We start from the raw sequence: 27,791 nt of genomic DNA on the forward strand, positions 1-27,791 counted from the left end.
TCACAGGCCAAGGGTCGCGGATGGTTATTGTGTCCTGTTGCTAACAGCAAAATGTTACAGCTTAACCGAAAAATATAGCTGTTATACATGGGCAACTATTGGTCAATAGGTTTCTTAGGCTAAGTCATAGGCTTCTAGGTAGTTCTATTTTATGAAAACATTGGTTCCTAGAACACCCATGATGTTTAATTGTGATCATTTCCTTTTCATGCAAAGCCAGGGTACAAAGATCGTAGGTTGCAGACGCAATTTGAATTTCTGTTCACGCCACCTAGCGATATGTGTCCATTGTGCAAGACATCAGTCATACATTGTACTGTTCCCTATACCACGACATACGTTCAGAAATACCACGACATACGTTCAGAAATGCATTCAACATTGCAGAAATTAGCAAAAACGTTATGCTATGTGATCTACGTCTAATCCTCATATGCATATCATACATATATCTTTTAGCCAAAACTGAGCAATAGTCAAATATATACAATATGTACAAGACTAGACCTCGTACAATTTTCAATTTGCATCCTTGATATATATTTAGTGTAGTCCCACAAAAATACGTTTTATTAACGATCTTTTTTTCCACTCGGTAGAAAGAAAAACACCAACAATACAAGGAAACGGAATGAGCCGACGTTGCTATTGTAACCATAACGGAAGTGACAGTTTCGTGGCTGAGCGAAAATCTACATCAAATATTTGTCTCCGACGTCGTTACACTTAAAGTGTGCCCTGACCACATATGGTCTAGAGGAAGTTGTCTTTTCGACGGGCCAGGTGTTAACAAAACGTCTCGAAAGTCAAGCTACAGGTAAGTAAACATAACATCCAGTCCTGAAACATATCTTTAGGACAGTCTTGCATGCTAAGTGATTATGTCGTATTTGCATGGACTATTCTATCTGTTTCGTGTGTTTGTTTCAAAAGTTGAGCTTAACGAAGGAAATTGTGGATTGCCTTCTGTAATACTTTTTAAGGTCTAGGTTTTAACCTCAGTTGGTACTTTTTACAGGACTAGTACTAGGTTGTCTTGGTGTAATTTTCTCAAAATTTGTGCTGACGATGCGATATCAAATTGTTTGATTCTAGATCTAACGCACAACTTTGCGAATTTCGACCGAAGCCCGATATACGCAACAAACAAGATCGTTATCTAAACTAAAAAGTGGCGCCAAAATTGACAGGCGCAGACGACAGGTACGACCACCATGTTGACATTTGTCACACCGCAAAAGAATGGGTCGTTGCGGGTGGATGCGTTCGGATACAAAATGACCTTTTAATGTGCTTAATATATATTTGATTAAGCTTGATTGACCTTTTGGTCACTGACTGACCGTTGGATCATATCAAAAAGGTTACAAAAAAGTGACCACAAGGTAAAAGGTGGATCGTCAAGACTTAGCAGCTCTCATGACGTCACTAATCCTTGTGCACACATTTTGGCTTAGCATCAGATCTTTGCTCACTTAAACTATCAGAACCGGTGCTAATGGCTATCAGAGAGATTTGCTTTATCATTTACTGATAAGTTCTTTTTCTGTACTACATTCATTGCTTTGCTATGGAAATAATACGGTGCGTGTTTATAGCAAAGCATAGAAACCCTATTGGTCAAGAGAGAAAGCTTGGAGTCGAAGCTTGGAAATGTAATGTTATCTCCACAGCTATAAATAGCCACCTTTATACCCCCTTTCCACTAGGACGGCGCTCTCGCCGCGCTCTCTCTGCGACCTACAATTTGACACATCGTTCAACGAATTGTATCGAAAATAAACGAATCTTGTTACACTTTGTGTGTTTTGTTGTCTTCTCAATCACACTTTTACGTTTTGTATGATATACCCAGTGTGAAAGCGAAGGTTTCACATATGTTATTTAGGTCGCAGTGAGAGCGCAGCACGATCGCCGTCCTAGTGGAAAGGGGGCCTTAGTAAATCAACGTGAGCGATGCCATATCGTTCACCAGCGACATCTTGCACATGCGGATAACGACTGAACTGCAACGCTATTACATCGTATGTACGTACAATCACCAGCGTATTGCTATTCTCATGGAGCTTTCGGGATAGGCAAACAGAAATAAGTAAACCCATTTTAGAAACAGAATGTGGTATACGCCCTCTCTCTTTACCTTCGCTCATATAGATTCTTTATGATTTTTTACATTCTTTTTTGCCCAAACATTACACATGGGTGACAGAATATTGACGCAAAATGTGAAATAACATTGACTATCTAACTAGACACTGGCCCATGTTTAGAATATGTGCTCGCGATCCGTAAGCGCTTTTCTTCAAACGAGGTACCTCCTTACTGTACGTACACAAAACAACATTTCGTGCGCAATCAACGTGGTATTCCAACACTGTTGTGACAACGTAAAACCTTCTATCACCAAAGATTTCAATAAGATAGCGGCTTTTGTTACAAATCGCTGACCTGAAAGGACTACAAACAGCGTCATTCTTGAAAACTCAGTGAGCGACACTGCACACAAAAGCAAAGGATACCACTGAGCAACGCGTAACGCCATTGGATGAATTATTCCCACCGCCGCAAAATGTAACAAATTTATGGCGCTGTTTGTTTTTATTTCGTCTTCTTGACTTTTGAGAAAGGCACAAACGAGCTGAAGGGATGCTAGCACATACTGTCATTGACTAAACGCTTCCAAAGTTTCCAAACCAAACAAATTAACTTTTGAAAGCAAGTTTCTTTGTCATGTTGCTTTATGCAAGACATAAGGACTGGTCGCAAATATACATTAGTAAGTCCACACTACGTGTTCAATATACCATAAGCCGCAGAAATACCCTTTTACGCCACTACGAGATTGAAGATTTCCACACTGTTGAGTTTCCACAAAGTGGGTTGTGGTTTAAGGAAGCTTTTATCCAACCGGATATTGTTAGTTTTACAAAGACCTGCTTTTGACGTGTTAAAGTGGTTGGACAGGTACCTGCATGGCTTTAGGTCAGGATATATAGTGGCGTGACCGAAAAAAGGGCGACACCCAGTATTCTATTCTGGCGTTTCTGTTGTGTAGCCTTTTTCGTGAGCCCCTTTCTCTTCTTTCTTTCTATCTTTCTTACATAATTACTTTCTTTTATTCTTTCTTTCTTTCTTTCTTGTTTGGTTGGTTGCTTGCTTTCTTTTACTTTTTTCTTTCTTTCGTTCTTTCCTTTCGGCTTTCTTCATTTATTTCTCTTTCTGTTTTTCTTTCTGTTTTTTTTTCTTTCTTTCCTTCTATCTATCTTACATTCTTCCTTCCGTCCTTCTTCTCCCCTACTTTCTTTCTTTCCTTTCCGTTCAGTCTTTCCTTTTTATCTAGTAGTATCTGTGTCTTCCGTTTCTTTCTTTCAACTTTCAGACGTTGTCTTCGTTCAGTTCCCCCCTTCTAAATAGATCATATTTTTGTATTTTTGCTTTAATTTCCTTCATCTCTTCTTCTTTCTCTCATCTATTCCCTCGTTTACATGTATCCAGTTTATATCTGCAGAACAAATCTGTACCTCTGAGGGACCTGTATGTACTACGTGACTTCTCGCTTGGCTGCCGTTCACAAATAAACCAAAGATCATCACTGTCTCTTTCCCTTTGTTCGCTCTTGATGTGTTGACAACACAAAGCGTCTTCTTTTGTGTCGCCTTCCTTGATAACCGGGCTGTGACGTGTCTGTCACTGTCTACCTGGGATCTTATAGCCTGGTATGGCCCTCTTTCCACTAGACGGCGATCGCACTACGCTCTCACTGCGACCTAAATAGGATATGTGTAACCTTCGCTTTCACACTAGATATATCATACAAAACGTAAAAGTGTGACTGAGAGACAACAAAACACTCAAAGTGGAAAAAGACTCGTACGATCGTCTCTTTTCTATACAATTCGTTGAGCCATATGTCAACTTTTAGGTCGCAGAGAGAGCGCGGCGAGAGCGCCGTCCTTGTGGATAGGGGGTATAAGGCCTCACTGACTGAATCTTATGGATGACCTCGAGAGCCCCTCAAAAGCTAATACGGGAGGGCGAAAAAAAATCAGCAAAAACTGCTGCTAAACCACAGGACTACAAAGCTGGTATAAGGAATTAAACAATGTTCACAGCACTGTATCTAAAGAAAAAAAGTCTTTATTTTCAGGAGGCAGATGTAGCTATAGGTTGCCTGTTTTATTTTAGCAGACTTATCTGAAGTAATCAATGTTTAATATATTGACAAGAATGAGCAAAGAAGTGCACTTTTAGAACGTACATGTCTCCAAGGACAGTGGATTATTGTGACAGTTTGACAAAATTAGCACATTTTCTGGTAGTACATAACGCATCTTACACAAGGCGGCAGATGCTAATATTTGTGGTTATGTGAGTCGGCAAGTTTAAGAGTGGAGCCTCGTCGAGTTTTAGGTCAAAAATAATGCGTGCACGGATTCGGATGTCATCCATGAAATCAAGTCAATGTGGCCTAACGTGAGGAGCTCCTCGGCAATGGAAGTGTTGAAACCCGCCCAAGTCAACTAACGCACACCGGTGAATTTTCGATGGGTGGGATCCAGTTTTCAAACTCACAGTATTGTTTAGTTAGTAAGATTTATTCTGAATCCTTTCTTTTTTTGGAGTTTATGGTTGACTATACAAAAGTCACTGTACTTTTTGTCGTGTCAATAATGCTTGTCTCTATAAAGCTTGAACGCGGAGCTAGTTAGAACAAGATCCCATAGCCTAACCTTTATTTGGAGGGTGATTTGCCGCTATCAACAAAATACTTATGGTAAACTGTGGAATTTTTTATTGACCCCCCAAAACCAAATGGATGCCAGTGAAAGACCAATATTTTGGACATACGTGTGCGTGAATGAAATACCCCTATACCGAGTCTCGCTAGCAAGCTAAGGAATCTAGGAATGGAGTTTTGTCGAAAATCGTTCTACAGGACGCTTGCTCAGTGACCCACAAAGTCTCTTTGAATTTTCTTTTTCTGCGAGCTCTTGGACCCGTACTGAATGCTTCAGGTCTTCTTGGTTTTGGGGGTTCCTTTCATTTGATTTAGGATATGCAATGAAAAATAAAAGAATGTTGTCTGTCTATCTTACACTGAACTACAGAAATAAAAGAACTATTTCCGTATATTCTTTTAGTCATTTTAACAAGGTAACCTAGGAAAGGGTACATGCGCAGGGACGGTTGCGTCGTAACAATTTTAATCATCACTAGAAAATCAGAATTCAAGTACTTTTTCAAAGTTTTCAGGGGGGCAACAATAATCTTAGAGATGCAAAATTTTTGGCCCCGAAATTGAAAATATTCTCAAGAACAAACCGGCATATGAATGACCTACATATGAATACAACTAACTTTTATTATATCGCCATCATTATGTCGTATTTTTGGTGTTTGTGATCTTTGTAAAAACAAGCCGTACAAGGCCAGCTCTGTGAGTGAAAAACACCATCTCAAAGTAGACCCTCCTGTTTGTCAACAACATATACTGGCAAACTCACAGTGGATTCCACGTACAGGGCGGCGTAACTAGCTAGGTATACTATAGACTGGCTTAGTACAAAAGAGAAAAAATCAATATAATATATCTCTTTATAACGTAATAGGATATAATTATGATCTCAGTCTACATCACCGGGTATCAACAAGCTGAGGTTACATTCACATCAAACGTATACAAGAAATCCTACATAGTGGGGCTTTAATACCCTGGGGGCCATCCGGGGTCGGGCAGCTTGGACAGTTTATCGGTAGCCCAAGACAGTCATGCCCGCCGAGCTCCTATTAGCGCCCCGGGGAGTTTCAAGCCCGATTAGGTCGGGCTTAAACTCCACCGGAGCGCTAATGTGAGGTTGGCGGGCTGGCTGCCTTGGCTCCCCGAACAAAACTCGCTAGCTATATCGCTAGCTACCCGGTCCTGTCTGGCTCCCAGGGTAGGGCTTTAAGGTCGTTGCCCTTTGCTTGAATACCTTTTTGGAACGTGAACCAATGTGCGAAGCTGTTAGTTTAACACACGTTCCTTCCCATGACTTACATGTACTCAAGAATGCCGACTTAAGAATGTTTAAGAAATTCGTCATCTCCGAGTCGCCAAGGTCAAGTTGAGGTAAAGAGGACAACAGTCCCAAAGACTTCCCCCTTAGCTGAATCATGGACTTTCTTAGACAATCGAACATCCTTTGACGTATAGTTTTGTGCATGTTCAAAATATAATGTTAGTTGTATTGAGATTATGTCTTTTTATCCCCGTGTGACGTAATTTCCGGACTGTTTTTGCCCATTTCCGCTCGGATTGACTGGTTTATATCTATACGCTCCGTTCACGTACGCTTTACGAATAGCCCTGCCAATCTTTAAGTGACCTTGCCCTTCTCTTTTTAATACGCATTTCTCACGAATGTTGCACAAATATGTATAAAACTTCGTACGACGCGCTTTACCTTTCCTTGTAAAATTATGTATCGTTCGACAAAACCGAATGTCTTTTGGATGAACAGATTCACATTCGTCGTAGACAGTCGTACGTTTTAAATATAGAATTTTCACGTAATCTGTGGCAGAAAGATTCTTATTCCGTCTACTAATTAATGCCCCCCTCACATGTAGCGAAAATCGATCGGATTTAAATTACGAAGAGGCATGACCCTGACGGGATGGGGGGACCTCTGCCATTTCTCCGTCGGCATTAGGGTCATGCCTCTTCGTAATTTAGAGCTCGCAGACTCGTCGTCCGATCAATTTTCGCTACATGTGAGGCGGGTATAAGCAAGACGGTAGAGTTTTGTACGACATATTCACAACAATCCTAAGAATGCGTGCGTTCAGTTTGCAACCGCACGCGACGATCGCACGACAAATATTCCCGGGTTCTCAGCTTTCCGTGTACTGAAGAATTCTTGCGACAACTTTTGGCTTCGTGACTTTGACCGTGTTGACATGACAAAGGGACCCAACATTTGTACTTGTCTACGGCGACATTTTCCTACCTGACACAGCCATGCCGTTTCCATGGTAACAGGTCAACACAAGTACCCTATCTTCAGTACGTACCACCCAGTTAGTGTCCCCATTTTTTTTTCTGCCTATGAGATGCCTTAGATAGTTGTCTTTGTTGTCACTTCCACAAATAAATAAAATAGCGGCTAGCTCGTCGTGGGGAAAGCACCTTAAATGTCAGTGATCAAAGTATGTGCCATCTTCAATGGGATGCGTTTTCTGTCCCTTTATTTACTTCACATGAAATACTTCGCTAGTACAGTAGATAAGAATCAGCTGACCGCATCACAAAGCTACAACACTTTTCTGTAAATTATTCTGTGTTTTAAAAATCGTCATGTTACACAAATTTTCTATTTTAATATAGAAATTGCTACAGTAATAAAGGAATATTGAAAGCAAATACAGTTAAAGAAAAGTTTGTCAAATAAAAGTGCAAGGAAAAATCATCTCTTAAAGTGAAGAAGAATCTAAATAACCAAAACTCGTGAAAAAAATATAAGACATGAACTTCCTATTGGTATCGAGGAATAAAACCTCCTACAACAAAACAATTAAACGCCTACAGCCTAAAATTACGAATCCTCCAAAATTTCCAACGTCCTTCCAAGAACGCTAGCTTATAAGACTTGAAACTAATCTATTTACGTCATGAACCAATGAAACACCAGGAAACTGTGTAACCTTTGAAACTGACACAAACAATAACCCGCCCCCACCGGCGGTGCCGAGACTAGTATGGCGTGCAAACGCCTTTTAGAAGTCTACGACTCGGTGTTGGTACAGCGTTCAAGCGAGACATACTGGGGGCTTGGTGACGTTTTGTTGTAGAGTTGGGGTATTCATTCTGGAGTGACTCAAGCTGAGACTAACCCGCACCTGTAAACTGATCCCCACTTTCCTCAACCACCCAAGCAAAACCGACTCTTTAAATATCTCCGCAGAAACACGGTGTGCCTATAGCAGTGCGCCGCAGAGACGCATGATGGCCACCGTAGCGTGCTCACTCCTCTTGGCGGCGATGGTCGCACTCAGCGCCGCCGCCCCGGCTGACAAGGCATCGGCACTCCTCGACGACGAAAAGTGGATTGACAAGCCGTTAGAAGTGCTCATGTTGGAAGAAGCGAAGGAGAAGAAATTTGAAGAAGAAGAAGCTCTCGCCAAGAAAAGCGCCTTGGACAACGATTGGACTGAAGACGTCGACGGTCAAATGATCAAGAAAGTTGTGATGAAGGTGGGTCCTTAATAAACGTATTGTATGAACTTCTTGTAAAGTACTGTAGGTTACCTTTTCACCCTTAGCGATTTTCTTTGCTCTTTCTGTGGATAGTTGTTTGAAATTTTTAATTGATAATGGGTACGCACAGATTTCGGGGGAAATCGCTTAAAGATACCGTGGATAATCCTAAAAGATATGTCCGCATATCCGACTTGTTACAGAAAGACGTATCACGTTTTATGTATATTTACTATTAAGGGGCAATTTTGCTGGGTCACCAAAGCACCACAACTCCAACATTATTGTAAAAACTTCAATTCAACGTAGAGATTTCGACAGAACATTTCCCACAAATTCTTAGTTGTTTATAGATATCTAAAAACCCACCTCCTTATTTGCAAAGCGTCTTCATCTTTCGTCGTTTTTCGATAATGCAGTTCAGGAAATTCTGCATATTTTGTATACAACGCAGATAGACTAAGGTTTTTACACAAGTTTGCTTAGTTGTTGATTACGGTTGTTGATTTGGTAAAGAAGCACTTGACCTTCAAACCTGTGTGTTTTGGAGGAAAGTGAATGATTGTATTTTCAATGTACAAACCAGCAAAAGCTTCCGTTTAGTTGTTTAAAAAACCCTTTGTTATTTTAGTCTAGTATACAGTGTTCTTACAGATTTTATCAAGAGCACTACGATTCGTTAGTCGCTTCATTATGGGTAAAGAGCGAACTGGTTGTCCGAGTAATGGGTGGATTTTATGTGTGCTTTGCTTGTTCAACTAACATTTGCATAGAATCAAAACCGCGTGATATGTAAGTATATCTAATGTACCGTCAATAAATGAATATTATAACCTTTCCACTAGGACGGTGCTCTCATCACTGCGCTCTCTCTGCGACCTAAAATTTGAAATATCGCCCAACGAATTGTATAGAAAAGAAATGAACCTTTAATTTTACACTTTGTGTGTTTCGTTGTCCTATCGGTCACACTTTTAATTTTGTATGATATGTCCAGTGTGAAAGCGAAGGATACACATGTCCTCTGTAAAAATAGTTCGCATTGAGAGCGCAGCGCGATCGCCGTCTAGTGGAAAGAGGGCCTTGGTGAGAAACCTCGGACCCTTCTGTCACGTGGGGGACCCGGGTTCCATTCCCGACTTTGACAGCATATGTTTATATTTACCTCCAAGAAATGTCATGGAGGTTATATTTTACCCTGCGTTTGTCTGTGTGTCTGTGTGTCTGTGTGTCTGTCTGTCTGTGTGTAAACAAGATAACTCATGAACGGTTGGGTAGATTGGTTTCATACTTGGTGTGTTGGTAGTGTGTGACAAAAGCTGGAAATGATTAGATTTTGGGCCCCTAGCGGCTACCCTTGGTACTGCAGCGCAACTTCCGGTTTTGCTATCTCGGTGTTCTGAACATGCTATGGTCACGATTTTTAAGTATTAGATAGCTCTTGTGCTCAGGCAGAAATGACATAAGTTTGGGCCCCCTAGCATCTAGTTTTGGGATAGCAGGGGCATTTTTGTCAAAAACTTCTGAAGACGATAACTCAAGAAGGGAACAATGGATTTTCATGATTTTTGGTATATAGGTACCTTAGACAATGTTTTATAAGATAAGATACTTATTATGCAAAATGGGAGTACATTTGCATTATTAATGAGAATATTCTATCATAGCAGTTTTTCAATGTATGTCTTGTTCCAGACATGCTATGGTCTTGACATTTAGGTGGTAGATAGCTTTTAGTGCCATAAAAAAGTGGGGCAAGTTTCAGGCCCCTAACATTTAATTGTGGAACTGCAGGGGTGTTTTTGTCAAGACACTCCAAAGAGGATAACTGTAGAAAGGAACGACGGATTACCTGCATTTTAGGCATGCAGGTAGCTTAGGCAAAGATGTTCATAATGATATACATGTTAAGCAAATGAGGACTTAATTTGCATAATTAATGAGGAAATTGTATAATTCCATTGTTTTCAATAGCTGGACCTCAATACATGTAACACATGTTAATTATGATAGGTGGAAAATAAACAGATACCAAATATGGTAATGAGGAACTTCTTTGCATAATTTATGTAGAAATTGCAATTTATGTAGAAATTGCAAAACCGCTTTATGATTGATAATGGGAATTTCATAATTGTGACATGTGTACGTTAGTCAATGATGAACGACACCATGCATATGAGGTATGAGGTCGCCGAACTCTAGTTCAAGATGTCTTTTAAGATTTTTAACATTTGCTTTACCTCCCTCATTTCTTTCTGTTCGTTGACCACAAAAGTGTGAATCTATACAGTACGGCACGCGCGCGTTTTTTCGGGGTTTAAGAAAATATCCGAATTATAGGAAGAGTAGTCCTACTTCACGAAATGTATTGTAAGGCAAACTCGCTGAAGAAAGAACTCTAAATTCGTAGACAAAATGTTTTGAAAACAAGGAAGGTTTTCTTCTTTTAAGAAAATTTTTTTCTGTGTATAAAAAGACACAAAAGAAATCAAAAAAGGCATTTTTATCCAGGGTTGTCTAGCTCAGTGATTGACACTGCTTTGCGTGATGTAATGTTAGATGTAAACTGACTTTTGATCGGAAATCACGCGGTGGTTCGTCCTGAAACACGCGCGAAGCCCATATTTTTACCTCCTTACTCGTGACCAAATATTGCACCTTTGTACGGCTGTCAAAATGTCAACGTCCACTCGTACTCGTTCCATGACCCCCGGGTCACCAAACATTACCTGCATGCGTTATCCGGGTTTATGTACAGACTTTGGACTGGTCAGTCTCGAGTTGGTCACATGTATCACAAGTATATACACACATGTTAAAAGAACTGTACGCCATGATGTAGTATGTAGCACCATAAAGTCATGGGACGTATAAATTTGTGTACCGAGCAAGGCAAAGTTGACGTTGCATTTTACCAAATGCAGTGCAATTCTATTTCCTTACCTCACCTCACCTCGCCTCACCTATCCCTTGACCCTCTGTTCGGTCGTTGTATTGTATTGTATTTGCGTGAAAATCAGAATTCCTTTCCATTAAATGAACATGCGAAGCAATCTTATTTCTGTACTTGGCAATGGCATGACTTTACTACTACTAATCAAATTGTACATACTATTAGGTATACCAGTTAAAGTGTCACGAATATGAATAAAAGTGCACAGTATTTGAAAAAATACAGTATTTTTTAAATAAAATCACAATAGTTAAAGTAGCATCAATTTCGGCAATCTGTACCCGGACGTTCCTTATACCTGTAGGTTTTTCAGAAAAGTAAACTTTGTTTTTGTCTAGATATACATGTCGGACCTCTCGGATAGCACAAATATGCAACAAGTCACAATGCTTAATAATGATCGATCAAAAATGTTCAAGTAGTCCGCGTTGCACAACTTCCTACAGCCAGGGGGAAGCATTCAGTCTGACGGGCCGCTTGGAGCGTGGTTAAAAAAATAAAGCTCTGAAAAGGTCAAACTGTCCAAGGTCCATATTTGATTGAGGTCACATGCTTGACGCAGAAACATTTCCAAACCTCTGAGAGTCACAATGTAGTGTGTAAATACCGTGAGCAAGAAAAAATTACTGTGACACTAAGTAATTTTGCCTTGAAACGAAAATTACTTATTCTAAGTTTACGAGTCAATATATATGCCTGAAAGAAGACTAATGAACCATTGAAAGAACTGTCAAACGCCTTTCAAAAATCTAGAAAAATTACCAAGACTTTGATCCCGATTACTCCCTAGCAAAGGTCGACGCTACGTTGTGAGAATCCTGGAATCCATACAATTCTAGCCGTAGTTCGCTCATCTGGTCGCATCCAAACAGAAGATGACTTTTCAAATGTATGGTTTTCAAAAGGTTGACAAGTCGACCTTTAAATGCTGGCAATTATAAGCAAGCACGCCGAATAACTCCTGACCACAGATGACCTTGCCTAAGGTCTACAGAAGGTCAAGAGGCCATGACCTGCTATGTGTGACAGAGGCTTTATGTTCGATCTAAACACACGGTTATATACATTACATAATCGTCCACAGGTAGTCACCCTCGTTAGGATATTGTCACATTTCCACAAAGGGGTCAGGCCGGGAAGTTTTGGGGAACGAAAGGTACGATACATAAGACAACAAAAACACAAAAAAGGACCAAAATACTTCAACAGCATGTCTTGTAAATCATTGGCATAAACTTAAATTTTCGTTTACAAGAACAGCCTAACCGAGGCCCGGGTAGGAAATGTGACATAGGCCTTATCGGACATTATAGGGTACCCAATGCCTAAGATATTTTTTGTTAGATTTACTGATGAAGAATCTTACGTAATTTTAGACTTTGGACCAGCCGGTCTCGAGACCTGGTCACATGATTGTTTAACACAACACATACCTGATCAAGAAATACCAAGGAATAATGTAGCATCGTTAATAGGCGCGATTCGATCGGACGACGAGTCTGCGAGCTCTAAATTACGAGGAGGCATGACCCTGACGGGAAGGGGGAACTCTGCCATTTCTTCGTCGGCATCAGGGTCATGCCTCCTCGTAAATTAGAGCTCGCAGACTCGTCGTCCGATCGAATCGCGCCTAATGTGAGGGGGTATAACGACGCAACATTTGCTTTACGATCACATTTGTCGTACGATCGTTGTACGATTGCAAACTGAAGACACAAACATAGCGGTATACATGTGAAAGACAAATGAATGCGGATCTGAAACGGATTGCCTGTGGGCATCTTGGACACAAAAGTAAACCGTTCGCATGCGAATCATGATCGGATGTATGTACCTGCGGATGCATCCGCATTAATTTTTGCATCACTATTCCTATTGCAGTCTGACCGCATTTTGCGGCATTCCAACATTATTCGAAACATTCTCATCTCATTCGACGGAGTATCCAAACGGCAAGCCATCTCGAATCCTGCCCGAATGTGGCCGAAAGAATATTTCGAATGTAGTCGGAACGTCTAGAATACACTACGAATTCACAGGAATAGAAAATAATTTTCATTCTGACGGCATTCTGGTTCATTCCTTTTCGTGCGAAGGAGATCTAAGGCCCATTTGGAATTCCCACCCGAATGTGGCTAGAATTTTGCAAATACTTCATTCCGACTGGTTATGCTTGATTCCTGCTGGTCCGGTTTCAGTGTGAAGGCCCTATCAGAAACGCCGAACCGCAACTTTAGACAAAAATACCCCCAATTTCAATCAAATAGGCATCTATGACGGAAGTTTCAAATTTATGTTCAGCTATAGTCATAAATCTTTCTTACCTTTGTGGTTGCTTCTCTGGAGAACTGGAAATGCTTGCTTGTGGTGCAATCACCGGTACCTGCTACGAGTATTTATGTGTTCTTGTTCAAATAGCTAAGGTCCATGTTTGATAATGGTCACATGCTGAACGCAAACCTTTCAAATCCACATATAGCAGGAAGGTGTATTTTGGGAGTATAGACGCACCATGAAGCACAAATCCTAGTTTACTAAGAGAATATAAAGTTGTGAAAGTCTAAGGAAGGAAAATACTTGAATGTAAGAATTGTTTGTTTGGGTCTTATTTCAGATGTGATCTCAAGAAATCTGTCACATGTCAAATGACTAAATAACACTGGTACCTTCAACGTGACTTTAGAGCAAATATACTCTTATCAAGTCAATCGCATTGGGTGAATAATTACTTGAAGGGTGTATGCCCTTTTCAAGGCCAACCACTGCACTTGGGGCACCGGTGCGGCACTGCAGGTTTCGTAGATGACTCAGCGAATTTCAGAGATAAAGAACAGATTTTCTATACTTTTTGTCTATTTTGTTGTCTTCTAAGTCATGCTTTTACGTATTACGTAATATCTGAATTATTTAAAATCGCAAAAATAACAAAACAGTGCTGCAGGGAACGAACCCCGCAGTGCCACAACGGTGCCCCAAGTGCAGTGAGAGTCCAGCTTTAAGCTGGATATCATTGTATCATATCCCAAACCGGTAACATATATCAATATTTATAGATACCGCTGTATTCGAAAATCAGTTTTTTCATTCACATCTTGCATCTATTTTGAGGTTCCTACTGGATGTCATTCATATAAATTTTTATAATCAAATCATTGTGGTCGAGTTACAATCACGCTAGCTTGTTTCCATACGTTGAATTCAATACACGATTCGTGACTTGAACACAGGCGTAACGTATGTATACAACAAACATACAAACACGGACTAGTCAGGCAGAAACACGAGAGAATTTTCTCATTAGGTGAAGCGCCGTCAAAATGTTTACAGTTCACATGGTGTCATTCTAGCAGCATTCAATTGCACAACATCGCAAGGTGATACAAAATGTAGCAAGTTTAGGATTTTCACTGTTTCTAGCATGACGGAGAGTTGCACGATAGAGACCAATTTTAATGTACCAATGCAAGTTCTTCCAATCTTTTAATCAGTATAATATTAGGATGTATGGTCAAAATTGTCAAAAGGTTCAGGTAGTTACAAGCTGTTCTTTTTTTGGCATTGGGTGTGCCCCCTACGTGGCCCCGTAAGACATCCTGTGGCTACTGATCTATTTTTGGGGAACGGCAGGGCCCCGTATTTTGTTTAACTCGGACTTAAAATCATCCCGGCTCCCTGTGACAAACAGACACAGTAAACTAATCGTGAAATGGCGGAGCGTACACTCTGGTATCTAACAGTCTATCGGGACGAATCTGTGGATTCAGATTTCAGAGCCCGGCCGGGGCCACACCCTTGTGAATGTGACCGTAGAAAGTAACTAAAGTGGTACTCTTTGAATTAAAGGCAACCTAAGCAATATTAGATCGTTGAAAGTAGAAATAATCTGGATAAGGCAGTCTGTATAATGTTGACATCTAATGCACTATTTTAGCAGATTTACATCATTATTTCATAAAAGAGCCGTTAAAAACAACGCAGAAACAGGTTACACGAGGATTTCTTATCAAGGCCTAATTTTTGGGGTTTCCAATGATAAGGAATATCCTCGTGCGACTTGTCTTTGTGCCGTTTTTAACCGCTAAAGTATGAAATGATGATGTAAATGTGAGAATATACAGCAGTAGATGTCAATATCAAACAGATTGCCTCAGAATTTTTCCACCTTTAACGCTGTGATATTGCTTAGGATGCCTTTAACCTGTAAGTTGCCCGTGGGTCTCTAACCATTGTCCAGAAACAAGGTCACTGACCATCAGACCACCCACTGTGGTCATCCATCTGTTCACACCATAGTTTACTACGAACGTAAACGTAAATATTTTCATACAGATATTAGCAAATATGTTGCCCAGGCTTTCTTTACATAAAAGCACAGTAAGAAACGACTTAAGGTGAAATAAGGGCCACGTGAGTTCTTACAGAAGATTTTAGACTTTAAGATTTTCATACGCTATGTCTACGTATACACATAGATTATCTTAACATCATCATCAAAATCCGGGCGTGCTGTTTGCACGGATGGCCATGACTCTCTTTTTCCATCCTTCCCTATCCTCCATAGCCTTGGGCAGTTCTTCAGTTAATCTTAACAGAAGCTTGGTCTTGGAACAATGTGGATATTGACTTCTTCCTTTATTCTCTTCAATTTACTTCAAACTATACGCAATTGCTTTGCTAAGGTTATTCTTAAACTGGTTTAAAAAGGGACTTTTAATCAACAAATTGTACTGGAACTACCCTTATGTTTAAGTGTTTCAATCTTTCAAATGATTAATAATGAATGAACGAATGCATGAATGAATATGTGGATTTGTTATCTTTATTCCTGTGGTACATGATTTGTGTTTCTGGCACTAAATTGTGGGGTGTAAGTTCTGCCAGACATAAACACAAATACAACTCTCAATACCCACATTGTCGTCTAATAGACATGGTCGCCTGCAAAAACACAATACCAGAAATCCTTGCAAATCTTTCAATACCGTAACAGAGTGCCATCAACATCAATACGTATCCCTCCTGTCTCGTTTACACTATGGTTGGAAATTGGAATGCTATGCTTTGAAGAGACCATATTAACCCTTGAACTTAACGTTAACAGTCGTGTAGTGACAACAATGGATTAAGACACGCCAAGTGGAGAAGGTAAGCTTACATCGTGGTGTAAATAAGACGTATTAGGAATCAGTGCCAAAGAAAACATTTCCATGCTCTATAGCGGGTATCTTATTGGATTGCACTTAAGCAAACCGATTGTGTATCGACTTGGCTGCCTCTAATGATGCTGTTTTGTCTTTCAGGTTTTAAAGGAGCTCAAGAACCCAACAGGCGTAAAAGCTCAAGACACTAGAAACCTCCAAGAAACACGAAGTAAGAAATAGTTCATCTGTGTTGGTAGAAGTCGTTCTTTAACTAGTTTAACTGTAATATCCAGCGCAAAAATTATACTAAACTTGTGTGAGTCCTATTTTTGTGTTGGATAAAGAAATAGTATTATTTCAACATAATCTATGTTGTATTCACACAACACTCCTTAATGAGGCATGAACATACACCATTCGTGCCATTATTTCTTTTGTCTCTTGAACTGGGAGTGTCTCAAAGAAGAATGGGTAAGGGAGTGAAGTCTACCATCTCTCATTGTCTTAATGATAATTGTTCGCTACGCTGTTTTTAAACTTTTAAGTTTACACGAGGCACTACTTGAACTACAGCGGACTGATACAAGAAGAGTGTAAGTGACGGTTTTTATTGTGATCTTTCACAGCGCAATGCGGCGGACTATTCACGGACCCGGAAGGTGAAATTACGTCACCAAACTACCCGGAGAATTACGACAGTAGCCTGACCTGCACCTGGACCATCACGCTGCCAGGCGACAACTCCCGCGTGCTCTTAAAGATTGAAGACTTCAAGACGGAACGGGCGTACGACGTCGTCAAGTTTATCGACGGCGACAGCGTAACGGCACCTGTGATAAAGAGGTAAGATGTAAACAGTTTAAACAACAAAAAACAACATCGAAGAAAATAAAGATTTGCGCGCGTGTGTGTGTATCTGTGTGTGCGTGTGCTTATGTGTGTATGTATGTGTTTGCGTGTGTATGCATTTGTGTGTGTGTGTGTATGTATGTTTGTGTGTGTATGTGTGGGTGTGTCTGTGTGTTTGTGTGTGTGCATTTGTATGTGTGTGTATCTGTGTGCATCTGTGTGCGTACGTCGTGTACTTGTGTGCTTGTGTGTGCTTGTTTGTTTGTTTGTGTTTGGGTGTGTGTGTACGCATGTGTTTGCGTGTGCATTTTTTGTGTGTGTATGTGTGTGTGTGTGTGTGTGTGTGTGTGTGTGTGTGTGTGTGTGTGTGCATTTGCGTGCTCGTGTGTAGGAATGAGGGAGATTGTGTGTTTGTTTTCTGTTTATCCAATAAACAAGACTCAACATTGACGTTTGCAATGGAGAAGACATCCTCCAAGCTTGTTGCACTTTTACAACTTTTCTATCCAAACAAAATAATGGCTTTGACATTTCCATGTATTTCCCAGTGTTAACGGCGATGCGAGAGATCGCTCGACCATCATGAGCTCCGGTCCCAGCCTCACTGTTCTCTTCACCAGTGATGAAAGTGTCACAGAAAAGGGGTTTTCATTGTCGTATAAAGGTAAGCAAACAGAAATGCCAAAACATTAAGACCATGGCATGTCCAGGTCAAAAGATACAAAAAATCAAAGTTCTGCTGCAGTATCAAGGTCACATACCAGGGGGCCCAAAATCGCCCCTGACCTTTGTCTTCCCAACCCCTACCAACATATCAAATATCATTACAATCCATCAAGAGGTTCGTGAGTTATGCTGACTACAAATATCCGGAAACACAAACAAACACACAGACAGACAGACACACAGACACACACAGACACACAAAAAACTATACCACCATTTTTCATGGAGGTAATGAAGTATAAGAATGAAATGGGGGTTAGGGTAGTCTGTGAATGACTGGAAGTACACAGTGTGGCACCACTCTAGAATCGCGCAATACTTGACGGGAGAAAAAGCGCCCTCAAGCGATTCATTGCTAATCTGCAGGACGATCCGGAAGGCTGGATGACAGTCTCTCGACATAAGACTGGTATATAAGCAACACAGCCGACTTTCTATGTAGTTCCTTCGAATGGTTGAGTTGCTTTGATCGAGAGACCACGGGTATTTCTGGCATTCCTGGCTAGAGGGTATGTCCTTGAGGCACTCCAAATGACCCTTTACCCCTTCCAGGTGTAAAAATAGGCGGTGGTATGCGCTACTCCAGCTTTCAATACAGTGTTCTAGACACAGTGGATAACAACCCACTGCTACTACGGGTTTAAAAGAGCTAGGAAACCCAGAATAAAATAGCAAAAAAAAAGCATAAACTACTTTATATCTAATGTTGACGACCTTAAACATTTTAATAGTAAATGTCTACCAATGCATTTTCTTTTTTGTTCCTTAAGGGTTAACCTGTGGTGGTCACGTGATTGACACCAATAAGCCAATCACGAGCCCGGGATTCGGATTCTTGGACCGGTACACCAACAACACGGACTGTGAGTGGGTCATCCAAGTCAAAGTCGGAGCTACTGTCAAACTCACATTCGACGAGTTTGATCTCGAAGGACCGGAATCAAATTGTGCATATGATTACTTGCAGGTAAGATATTGACCGATAAACTATATATGACGAACGAAAAAAACTGCAGTTTTCACTGTGAAATCTAATAATGTTGTAACAGATACTACTAGTAATAATATCTAGGTCCATTCACCATTTCCACATTTCCCAAAAGCCTTTGTCTCAGGTTCGCTGCAGGTTTGCGGTAGTGTCGTGAAACCATTGGGTTCGAATACTACAGATGTAGTAATAATAATCATCTGGTGTAGTTTGCCAGCCAGTAGGTACCCAAAGTATGAGTAATGAGGTTGTTAAACGTGGTCGAGGCACCTCCTAGTAGTATTTCTTCTTCGTGATAAGAATATTCTCAAGTTTAGTGATATGTGTCCTTTTTGCGGCCTTCTGTTTAACTCCAAACTATTATTTCTTAGAAGTAACAAAGCAGTGTGGAACTAATTGCAACCTATTGAAACATTTCAATCTATCTTAGATACGAGACGGGTCCAACAGCAATGCCGAGAAGATCGGAGACTACTGCGGTGATAGCCTTCAGGGGCAAACTGTCCGGTCCACAGGCAACACGCTCTACCTGCACTTCCACTCCGACAGAAGCGTCGCTGGTCGCGGGTTTTCGGCAAGCTTCAGGGCCGTCTGTACCGGTGAGTGTGGTGAGTTGTTTTAAACTAACATTCTGCAGTATAAGCTAACGTGCCAGAGGGCAACCTCGCATTGTCAACGTCTTTGCCTATAACAACCACATTGATACACGCCGATTGAAGGCAATATGTATCCCCTGGTTAAGAATAGACAAATAACCCAGGCCCAACACTTGCATTTGTTGAGCGAAGGTACTGGCGTATCTCCTAGAGATCCACACATCCATATAGTTTTGTTAGCGTTAGCCCGCCATCAGCAACCAATCATGTCATCGCTTGTGGTCAGGGGGAAGCGTGATTGGCTTGCTGATGTCCCTCTGACAGCAGAAAGTAGCGTATCTGATAGTCTGATGGCTGACCAGCACCAACGCAACAAAATGAACTGATTAGAGACCGATACTCAAGCGTTGTTGTTTGACACATAGCGTTACATGCAGTAGGTTCTGCTTACAAGGATGTAGTCAGTGTTTATCCAATTGATAAAAATGAACCAAAAACGTTGTGCTGAAGATACATGTGTGTCATCGTCATCATCATCATCATCACCCACTGTGTTCTGCCTCTACAGTCTTTGAAGAGTCCTGTAGCTGTATTCAGTCTTCCTTCATCTTTTCCCACTGTGTAAAAAGGTGTGTAATTAAGGTAAACAACTGCCTGTCGGACGATTTTTTTTTCTTTTCCTAATGGACAAACTAACGCTTCTTGTTGCCAAGCCTCCGAGGAATGGGGGCGTTTTCTGTGTGCATCTCACTTGTGAGGCTTTATTCCAGTGATTAAGTTAAACTTTGTATATACCTTAGCTCCGACAGAGCCCCCTCCAGAGACCGAAGCCCCTCCAGCCACCGAGGCCCCTCCAGCGACCGAGGCACCTCCAACGACCGAAGCCCCTCCAGCGACAGAGGCACCCCCAGTGACAGAGGCTCCTCCAGCGACAGAGGCACCTCCAGCGACAGAGGCTCCTCCAGCGACAGAGGCACCTCCAGCGACAGAGGCCCCTCCAGTGACTGCACCCCCTCCATTGGTGGAGTGCCCGCAGTACCAGTACGCCTGCGGGTCCGGCGAATGTACACACCAGCGCTATGAGTGCAACGGCACTCCTGACTGTCAGGACGGCAGTGACGAAGCACGATGCTTTGGTGAGTATCCATCCGCAGGATAAGTTGCCCAGTCAGCGTTGGCCTTTACTTTTCTTCATTGTAATATCTACATGAGCGAATATTGTTCATCTTTCCAATTACGTAATTGTATGTCGACCGATCTAGCACCTTTGAACCTTTGAATATGATTTTGATATCAATTATTCGTAAAGAGTACTAGATTGTGAAAAGTTCGAAGGGATTTAAATGTTAACTTACACAAGCATGTACTAAGACCAAAGACACAAAAATACAAGGAGTTCAAACAAAATGCACATAAATTACATGCCTGATAATATAACACTGCATTTACTTTGCAATGACTAAGAATTATACAATAATATGGAATGTGTAGGCGTCATAGCACATAAAGGTCTACACTGAATGTAGACATAAATGCATTTTCACCCACTTAAACAGTGTGGAAGGCAATGACAGCCATGTTGGTACATCGTGGCTGAACCCTACTTGGCATTTCTTTGATGAAAAATTGATTTGTATTATTTTCTTTTCTTCCCTAACCTTTGAAAACTTGATTAAGGTCATTTCAGTGTGTAACAATGTAGATGTTCAAGACTGCTTGAGGTATACAAATCACTGAAATCCATATTTCCGAGCCCGCCGCCATCTTGATTTCACTGTGACGTCACGGGAAACGATTTTTATCTCTGACTGATTTATCCCAGACGTACTCCATCCCAGAAGCGCTTTTGGGATAGAAGCACATCTGGGATGCAGACCTATCCCAGATGTGCTTCTCAGAAGCGCTTCTGGGATAGAAGACCATCTGGGATACAACACTGACGCACCATTTTTGGTCTTTTACCGACAGAGTGTGATCGACACATCCACAAGCCGTTTTACGTCATGCCGTACTACTGGGTGTGTGACGGACTGAACGACTGTGTTGATGGCGCAGACGAGGTGGGGTGTGAGGGACCGCCAACTCCCCCTACTGTACTAGGTAGGTTAACACATGTCCTGAGTCCGCACATATACGTGATGTGTTTATATAAAGGCATGTGTGTTGGACCAGTATCTATACTACATCTCCACTACTAATCTGGACGCAACATGTTTGGAGTATTAACTTCAGTTTACCTGTATTACCGTTGTTTCTGCATCCTTTTCCATGTGTTGTATATCGTTAGAAAGCTTTTGTGATTTCCTTTCTTATTATATCCAACTGTTTATAATTCATACAACAGCAACAGGCCTTCTTTCAGGTGGTCACAAGAATAAGTTTCTGAACATGCTTACCAGTCATTACCGCATGGTGGCGCTGCAGTAATGAGAACGCAGTCTCAAACGTGACTGAAAAGATAAACGGTATATCCGCCGTTCGCAGTAACACTGACGAAGCCACACGGCGAAACATGTTTGTTGTGTGTTGGTTCAAAACGGGAATCATGCGGCTTCAGCATCTTTTCTGAAGATGTGGCGTAAGTGTGAATGGTTGGCTTGAGGTTATCCTTCTCCACATACTCCACCGTTGGCCGTAACACTGTTAGCCAGTTTAAGAGACACGGTGCGACAGCAACTCTTTATATTGCATTGATTCATTTTTTTGGGTTTTCAGAAGCCCACTGGGGAGAGTGGGGTGACTGGGGTCCCTGCTCTAAGGACTGTGAAGGCACCAGAAACCGGACGCGCCAGTGCGTCAGATACGAAGAAGGACAGGAATGCTCGGAAGGCTCTAATGTTCAACATGAGATGTGTGGATCGCCGGGACCTTGCACACCTGAACCAGGTAGAACATTTTTTTTTCTTAATACAGGTAGGGCGTACTAGAGACAAACCTTTGATAGACAAGTAGCGATCAAGTTCGTCAATTCTTATGCTAAAAGTAGCAATCGATTTTTGATACTCCATGTGATCATAGCATACAACACAGTATGCTGGTATGTTAAGTGTCCAAAAAGTCAAATGCAAACCTTTTCTATACGGCAGAAAAGTTCAAGGAGAGCCTAAGTATCATTTGATGGCGCCATTTTGAATATGTGACGTCAGATTAAATACTGACCACTTTAATTAGGTGGTCAAAGCTATGTAGATAGAATTGAGATAGCATAAAAGACAGGTGGACCCTCTGTGTCCCTTTGGCATTCCTTGGACGGAAGTGAAGTCTTCTTTGTCTTTCACTCCAAATTTTCTTCAAGCAATGACTGTTTTTAAAGGTAAGGTACATTCCTCCAAATTTTTGACGGCTACCAGTCCATCTTGTTCATGAAAGGTGACCGAGTCTCGATCTCGCGAGAGAGCACGACACAAGGTCAGGCTTGCGTAGATCATCAGCCCCCTCCCCTCGCCTCCTTGAGGAGTAGGGGCAAGTAGGACTTGGCCAGCTGCCACTAAATATTCGTTGTGCTCTGTAGAAAATGACTGCGGCACCAGGAAGGTTGAGCAGGGCCGTGTGAGGATCATCAACGGAGAGGACGCCGTGAGGGGTTCGTGGCCGTGGATCGCCCAGCTCGGGGTGACCTGGGGACAGAAGCCGTTCTGTGGAGGCACTCTGATCGATCGAGAGTGGGTCGTCACCGCGGCGCATTGCTACCATGACCCGAAGTACGTGTAATATACTGTTTTTCTTGTGTCATGATTTTGTGCGTTTGAACTCAGTATCCATAAAAATGAAACACACAGGTGCTAACCACCATGTTGATGTCCTTGATTTGCATTCTATTAGCGATTTAAAGACTAATTTATTGGCAAGTCCTTTTATTTCTTCTGTCATTCTTTTCTTTTACTTCTAAACAATAGAGGTTATTCAGAAAGTCTAGCCGTCTTTAAATGCCCGAAAACGTTTAAGATACGACTCTATGGGATTTATTTTGCCGTCACATTAGGAGTTCTAGAAGGTATCTATTTATATCTCACGGGCCTTCTGCTTTGACATATTACCCTATATCCATGTTGGTGCGCATGCGTACTCTATCATTCCGTGTTCTTCGCAAAATGAAATGTATGCATAATGTGGTGGCTGTTGTATTTGTTGTCAGGGCACAAACGAACACGCATCTACATGTATGAGTACATTGTATATTTTTATAACGTATGCTAAAAAGGATGACTTTCTACCGGTTGTAACTTGCACCACCTGAATAATGTGATTTCATTATGTTCTACCATACTACTGGTAAATTTTTCTGCAATTGGCATCTTATCAACTTAAATGCCATTGTTTATCCTATACAGCGGACCACCGGACGTCAGCAAGTTCACGATTCTTCTTGGGAAACATCGTCTGAGGAGGGATCCGATGGAGGCCGGCGCTTTGCTGATCAACCCGACGAAAATCATACTGCACAGCGGTTACAGCAACAAGACTGTAAGGGCATTATTACATTATTCCATACTTGAATGGAGGTTTTGTTGTCACTTTAGTTGTTACCTATGAGTTTAAGAAGCTTTTGTTTTCGGTGCGTCTTTTTGCCCGCGTTGGCATGTGGCCGTATAGTTCTTTAAATAGTCAGTAGTCAGCGTATTGTTTTACTCATTGCAATTGTCATAATGTAATAACACGACCCGATGGGAATTTCAAGGTGTGACCTGGAGGCCATTACGATGTTACAGGCTACAGATATTACGTATTACATAATACATTACGGGTTACATATACATAACTGTAACAGCATCTCTTCTACGTAAATCAGGAGCATTATGATTGAGGCCAGCTCAACTGCCCCGGCTTTGGTCTCAATAGCCCCGGCCGGGCTCTGAAACCACATTTGTCCGGGCGGGGTGTCGGAAACCGCGGTGGTACCTATAGGTGTGCTCTTATTGGTATACGGCGTCTATTTGTTTAACCGGCCCCGAGTTCATTTTAAGTCCGACTTAAATTCAGCCCGGGTCCCGGCAGGCCCAAAATACTCCTTGAGCCGCAAGGTGTCCCACTGGGCCATGTAAGTATCGCGTCCGAAGGAGAAAAAAAAACACTGCCCGACATGGCTCCCTTTTCCAATTGGGACCATCGCCTCACTTAAGGCACTCTCACTGTACATGCGTCACGATTGCGTCACTGCTGGGTTCGAAAGATACTCAACGAATTCTGGAGGTAAAGAGCGATGTTTCTTACTTTTTGTTTATTTTTTCGTCTTTTAAGTCATACTTTTTACGTATTACGCAATGTCTAAATTATAAAATATCGGAGAAAATAACAAAAAAGTGACGCAGTGAACGAACCCCGCTGTGACGCAAGCTTGGTGCAAGTGCACCTTCACATGTAGAGTGTCCCAATAGGAGATGCATGGGTTATGTTCAGTGGCCCGGTAGTACAATGCTACAAGGCTTCCCCAGGCCAGTTCCAACCCTTCCACACCGATTTGAGTGGGTGAAAAGATGTGTCACACATAATGTAATGCCAAAAAGTATCAGAATTTAGATTTTACAAGACACTTTGTGAACAAAATTCTTGTTTCCAAAACAGCTGGACAACGACATCGCCTTGGTGAAGATCCCAGCGGTTGATGTAGACACAAATGACTATGTCAACTCCGCCTGCCTAGAGGTCCCGGATGTGTCTGGCACCACATTCACGAAAGATTCCACCTGTTTCACGCAGGGATGGGGCGTCACTGAAAGTAAGTCAAACTTTATCCAATTCTAAAAAAAATCAACAACCGCGACGTACTTGAATGTAAATTAATCTGTGACAGTAGTTAACATAATGATACAATCTGTAAGACCTTATATCCGTACACAAAATAAAGCGCTTACCAACAAGCTTTCGATCAGAACCGCGACGTATTCATGGTTTGCACGTTGGGATATGACATCTTTCCATATATATACACTGGAATGTGTTTATTAAAACACCAGGTATGGTAACCAATGCAGCAAAGGGTGGACGGAACCTCACATCAGCTTGAAATTCCATCTGGAGCAACAGTTGTTTAATTAATACATGTAGACCTTACGAAAGCCGCTGTGCTTTTGTCGTGTCAATAAAGATTTGTCTATTTGTCTATTAATAATCAATTTGTCACTAGACACAGCCGAACATCTGCTTGAAGATATTCTTTTCAAACAACATGGTGATATCAATCTAATTATCAAATCTGCTTGTCCGTGTATTTACCTGTGTGTGTGTGTGTGTGTGTGTGTGTGTGTGTGTGTGTGTGTGTGTGTGCACGCGCGCGTGTGTGTTGTGTTGTGAGGGGTCTGTGCTTGGATATGTGGATGTGTGTGTGTGTGTGTGGATGTGTGTGTTTGAGGGTTATGTCTATGTGTGTGTCCATGTGTGTATGTGTTTGTGTGTGCATGTGTGTGTGGTGTGCCTGTCTGAGCGTGCGCCAGCGTATCTTTGAGTGTATGCATACGCGTGCACCTATGTGTGCTTGAGTGTGTTGTATGTATGTATGTATGTATATATACATGTGTGTGAGTGATATTACGTCGATACATTCGGCGGCTTTTACTTCAAAGAAAGTTTCACACTAAAGTTTTCTAATCAACTGTTATCAACACCATACTTCATCCATGTACTTTTCCAGACAATACCCAAGCTGACATCCTTCAGGAGGCCCGAGTTCCCCTGATAGAGAACTGCGCTGCTGAGTCGTCTTACCGAGAGTCTCACCTGACAGACAACATGCTGTGCGCTGGTTACGTCAATGGTGGAGTTGATTCCTGTCAGGTACCAAACAACTCGCCACTCGATATGTTTAGATATTTAAGACTCTACCAGACTACGGTTCGCTGGAAAAAACGTAGAAATGTAACAAATGAAGTACAGCCGGCTAGGGAACAGCGCGCGACCTACGGAGTTTGTAGAATCCGCAGGTCGCGCGTTGTTGCCTAGCCAGCTGTACTTCTCTGGCCGGCTATTTGTTCCATTTCTACGGTTTTCCAGCGACCCGCAGTCTGATAGAGACTAACTTAAGACCACGTTGATTTGATTACATGGATGACGTCCGTGTGCTCATAAATTTTGGGCCGCGACCATACTGTAATTCGTACAAAACAGCTACAAGATATGCAAACTTTGTAGTATACTTCCCACAAAATATCGAAATATGGCTACTAATAACACGATCAGTCCCAATATCAAATAAGACGATGTTAAAAACAAAAATGAAGAACCATACTCTTAGTGTTCAGTCATTTCTTCAATATAAATAATAGAAGACGGCTTTCTTCTAGGGACATTCAAAGGGTTGTCTATCATATTTGTGATTGACTGATGGATTGATTGACGGATCGATCGATTGATTGATTGATTGACATAGTAATTTTTGTGGGCAGGATAATAACTAAGAATATCATAAATACATTTTAAAGTGTTGGTACCAGATTTTTTAAATTAGTCATTTTTTCCAAAACTTTGACTGATCAGTTGCTCATTGTTGATTGATTGACGGATTGATTGACGGATTCATTTATTGATTGATTGATTGATTGATTGATTGACAGGGAGACTCGGGTGGCCCATTGGTGTGTCAGGAGGAGACGTCCGGCCGTTGGCAGCTGGTAGGCATTACGTCATGGGGGTTCGGCTGTGCTGATGACGGCTACCCAGGTGTCTACGCCCGCGTGGCCAACTACATCGACTGGATCAAGGAGAAGATCGAAAATAACTAGTGACGTCACGTGTCAAAGGTCACCATCCGGGAACTTTGAGTTACCAATCCGAACTTCGTGCATATTGTCTTTAGATAGATGTTATGTTTTTTTCTTTCAATTTACATATGCCTGTTTGTATGCAAATTCTCTTAAGCAGTTTCAGAATTGCGTCAATGTACTAGACATTATGCAGATTACATCATTTAACTATAAACGTAAAGGTTTATTTTAATTTTACGGATATAGCGAAATTTTATAAATGTTTTCCACTGTGTTAATTCCTGAGTTCATTTAATCTGGGTAGAGATGCCAGATCTTCCTAACATATCACGTTTCATACTAAATAGCATGTTTTGCATAATCACTTTTGATTTTTGTCAGATATTCTTTTTTATCATATTTGAATTAAAACTATCTAGAGCAAATGAAGTGTTGGATGTCGAATTTTTGTGTGTATCATAGAACAAATTATTAAAGAAATGATAGGTTGAATGGACATATGTTCAAACGAGGTGAAGAATGAATGAATGAATTGATTATTCCAAAAATACCTCTTTCCAAAAATACAGGAATCAAATACGAATTTACTGTACATGATTCTT

General features: G+C 41.4%; 2 protein-coding genes across 2 annotated transcripts; both read left to right on the forward strand.

The window, feature by feature from the left end:
* The first annotated feature begins 725 nt into the window (after nt 1-725).
* On the forward strand, nt 726-16,573 carry LOC118407089. The gene is made up of 3 exons (XM_035807508.1): nt 726-817; nt 7,944-8,233; nt 16,493-16,573. Exons 2-3 carry the CDS (start codon nt 7,982-7,984, stop codon nt 16,571-16,573), a joined length of 333 nt encoding a protein of 110 aa, XP_035663401.1. The 5' UTR covers nt 726-817; nt 7,944-7,981.
* Nucleotides 16,574-16,800: 227 nt separating this feature from the next.
* On the forward strand, nt 16,801-27,618 carry LOC118407090 (transmembrane protease serine 13-like). Its single transcript, XM_035807509.1, has 13 exons — nt 16,801-16,804; nt 16,960-17,176; nt 17,731-17,846; nt 18,679-18,875; nt 19,327-19,504; nt 20,293-20,628; nt 21,461-21,592; nt 22,208-22,378; nt 23,004-23,193; nt 23,824-23,956; nt 25,049-25,208; nt 26,121-26,263; nt 27,040-27,618. Exons 1-13 carry the CDS (start codon nt 16,801-16,803, stop codon nt 27,205-27,207), a joined length of 2,145 nt encoding a protein of 714 aa, XP_035663402.1. The 3' UTR covers nt 27,208-27,618.
* The last annotated feature ends 173 nt before the right edge of the window (nt 27,619-27,791 follow it).

This window comes from Branchiostoma floridae, chromosome 19 (genome assembly GCF_000003815.2).
Source record: "Branchiostoma floridae strain S238N-H82 chromosome 19, Bfl_VNyyK, whole genome shotgun sequence".
Lineage (NCBI taxonomy): Eukaryota > Metazoa > Chordata > Leptocardii > Amphioxiformes > Branchiostomatidae > Branchiostoma > Branchiostoma floridae.

Bases quoted from the DNA above. Each gene is read 5' to 3' on its own strand.
- LOC118407089 (XM_035807508.1), top strand. From the start codon at position 7,982: ATGATGGCCACCGTAGCGTGCTCACTCCTCTTGGCGGCGATGGTCGCA. The intron at 8,234-16,492 runs GTGGGTCCTTAA...TTTGTCTTTCAG, and splicing joins TCAAGAAAGTTGTGATGAAG to GTTTTAAAGGAGCTCAAGAA.
- LOC118407090 (XM_035807509.1), top strand. The intron at 19,505-20,292 runs GTGAGTTGTTTT...TATATACCTTAG, and splicing joins CGTCTGTACCGGTGAGTGTG to CTCCGACAGAGCCCCCTCCA. The intron at 23,194-23,823 runs GTACGTGTAATA...TATCCTATACAG, and splicing joins CATTGCTACCATGACCCGAA to CGGACCACCGGACGTCAGCA.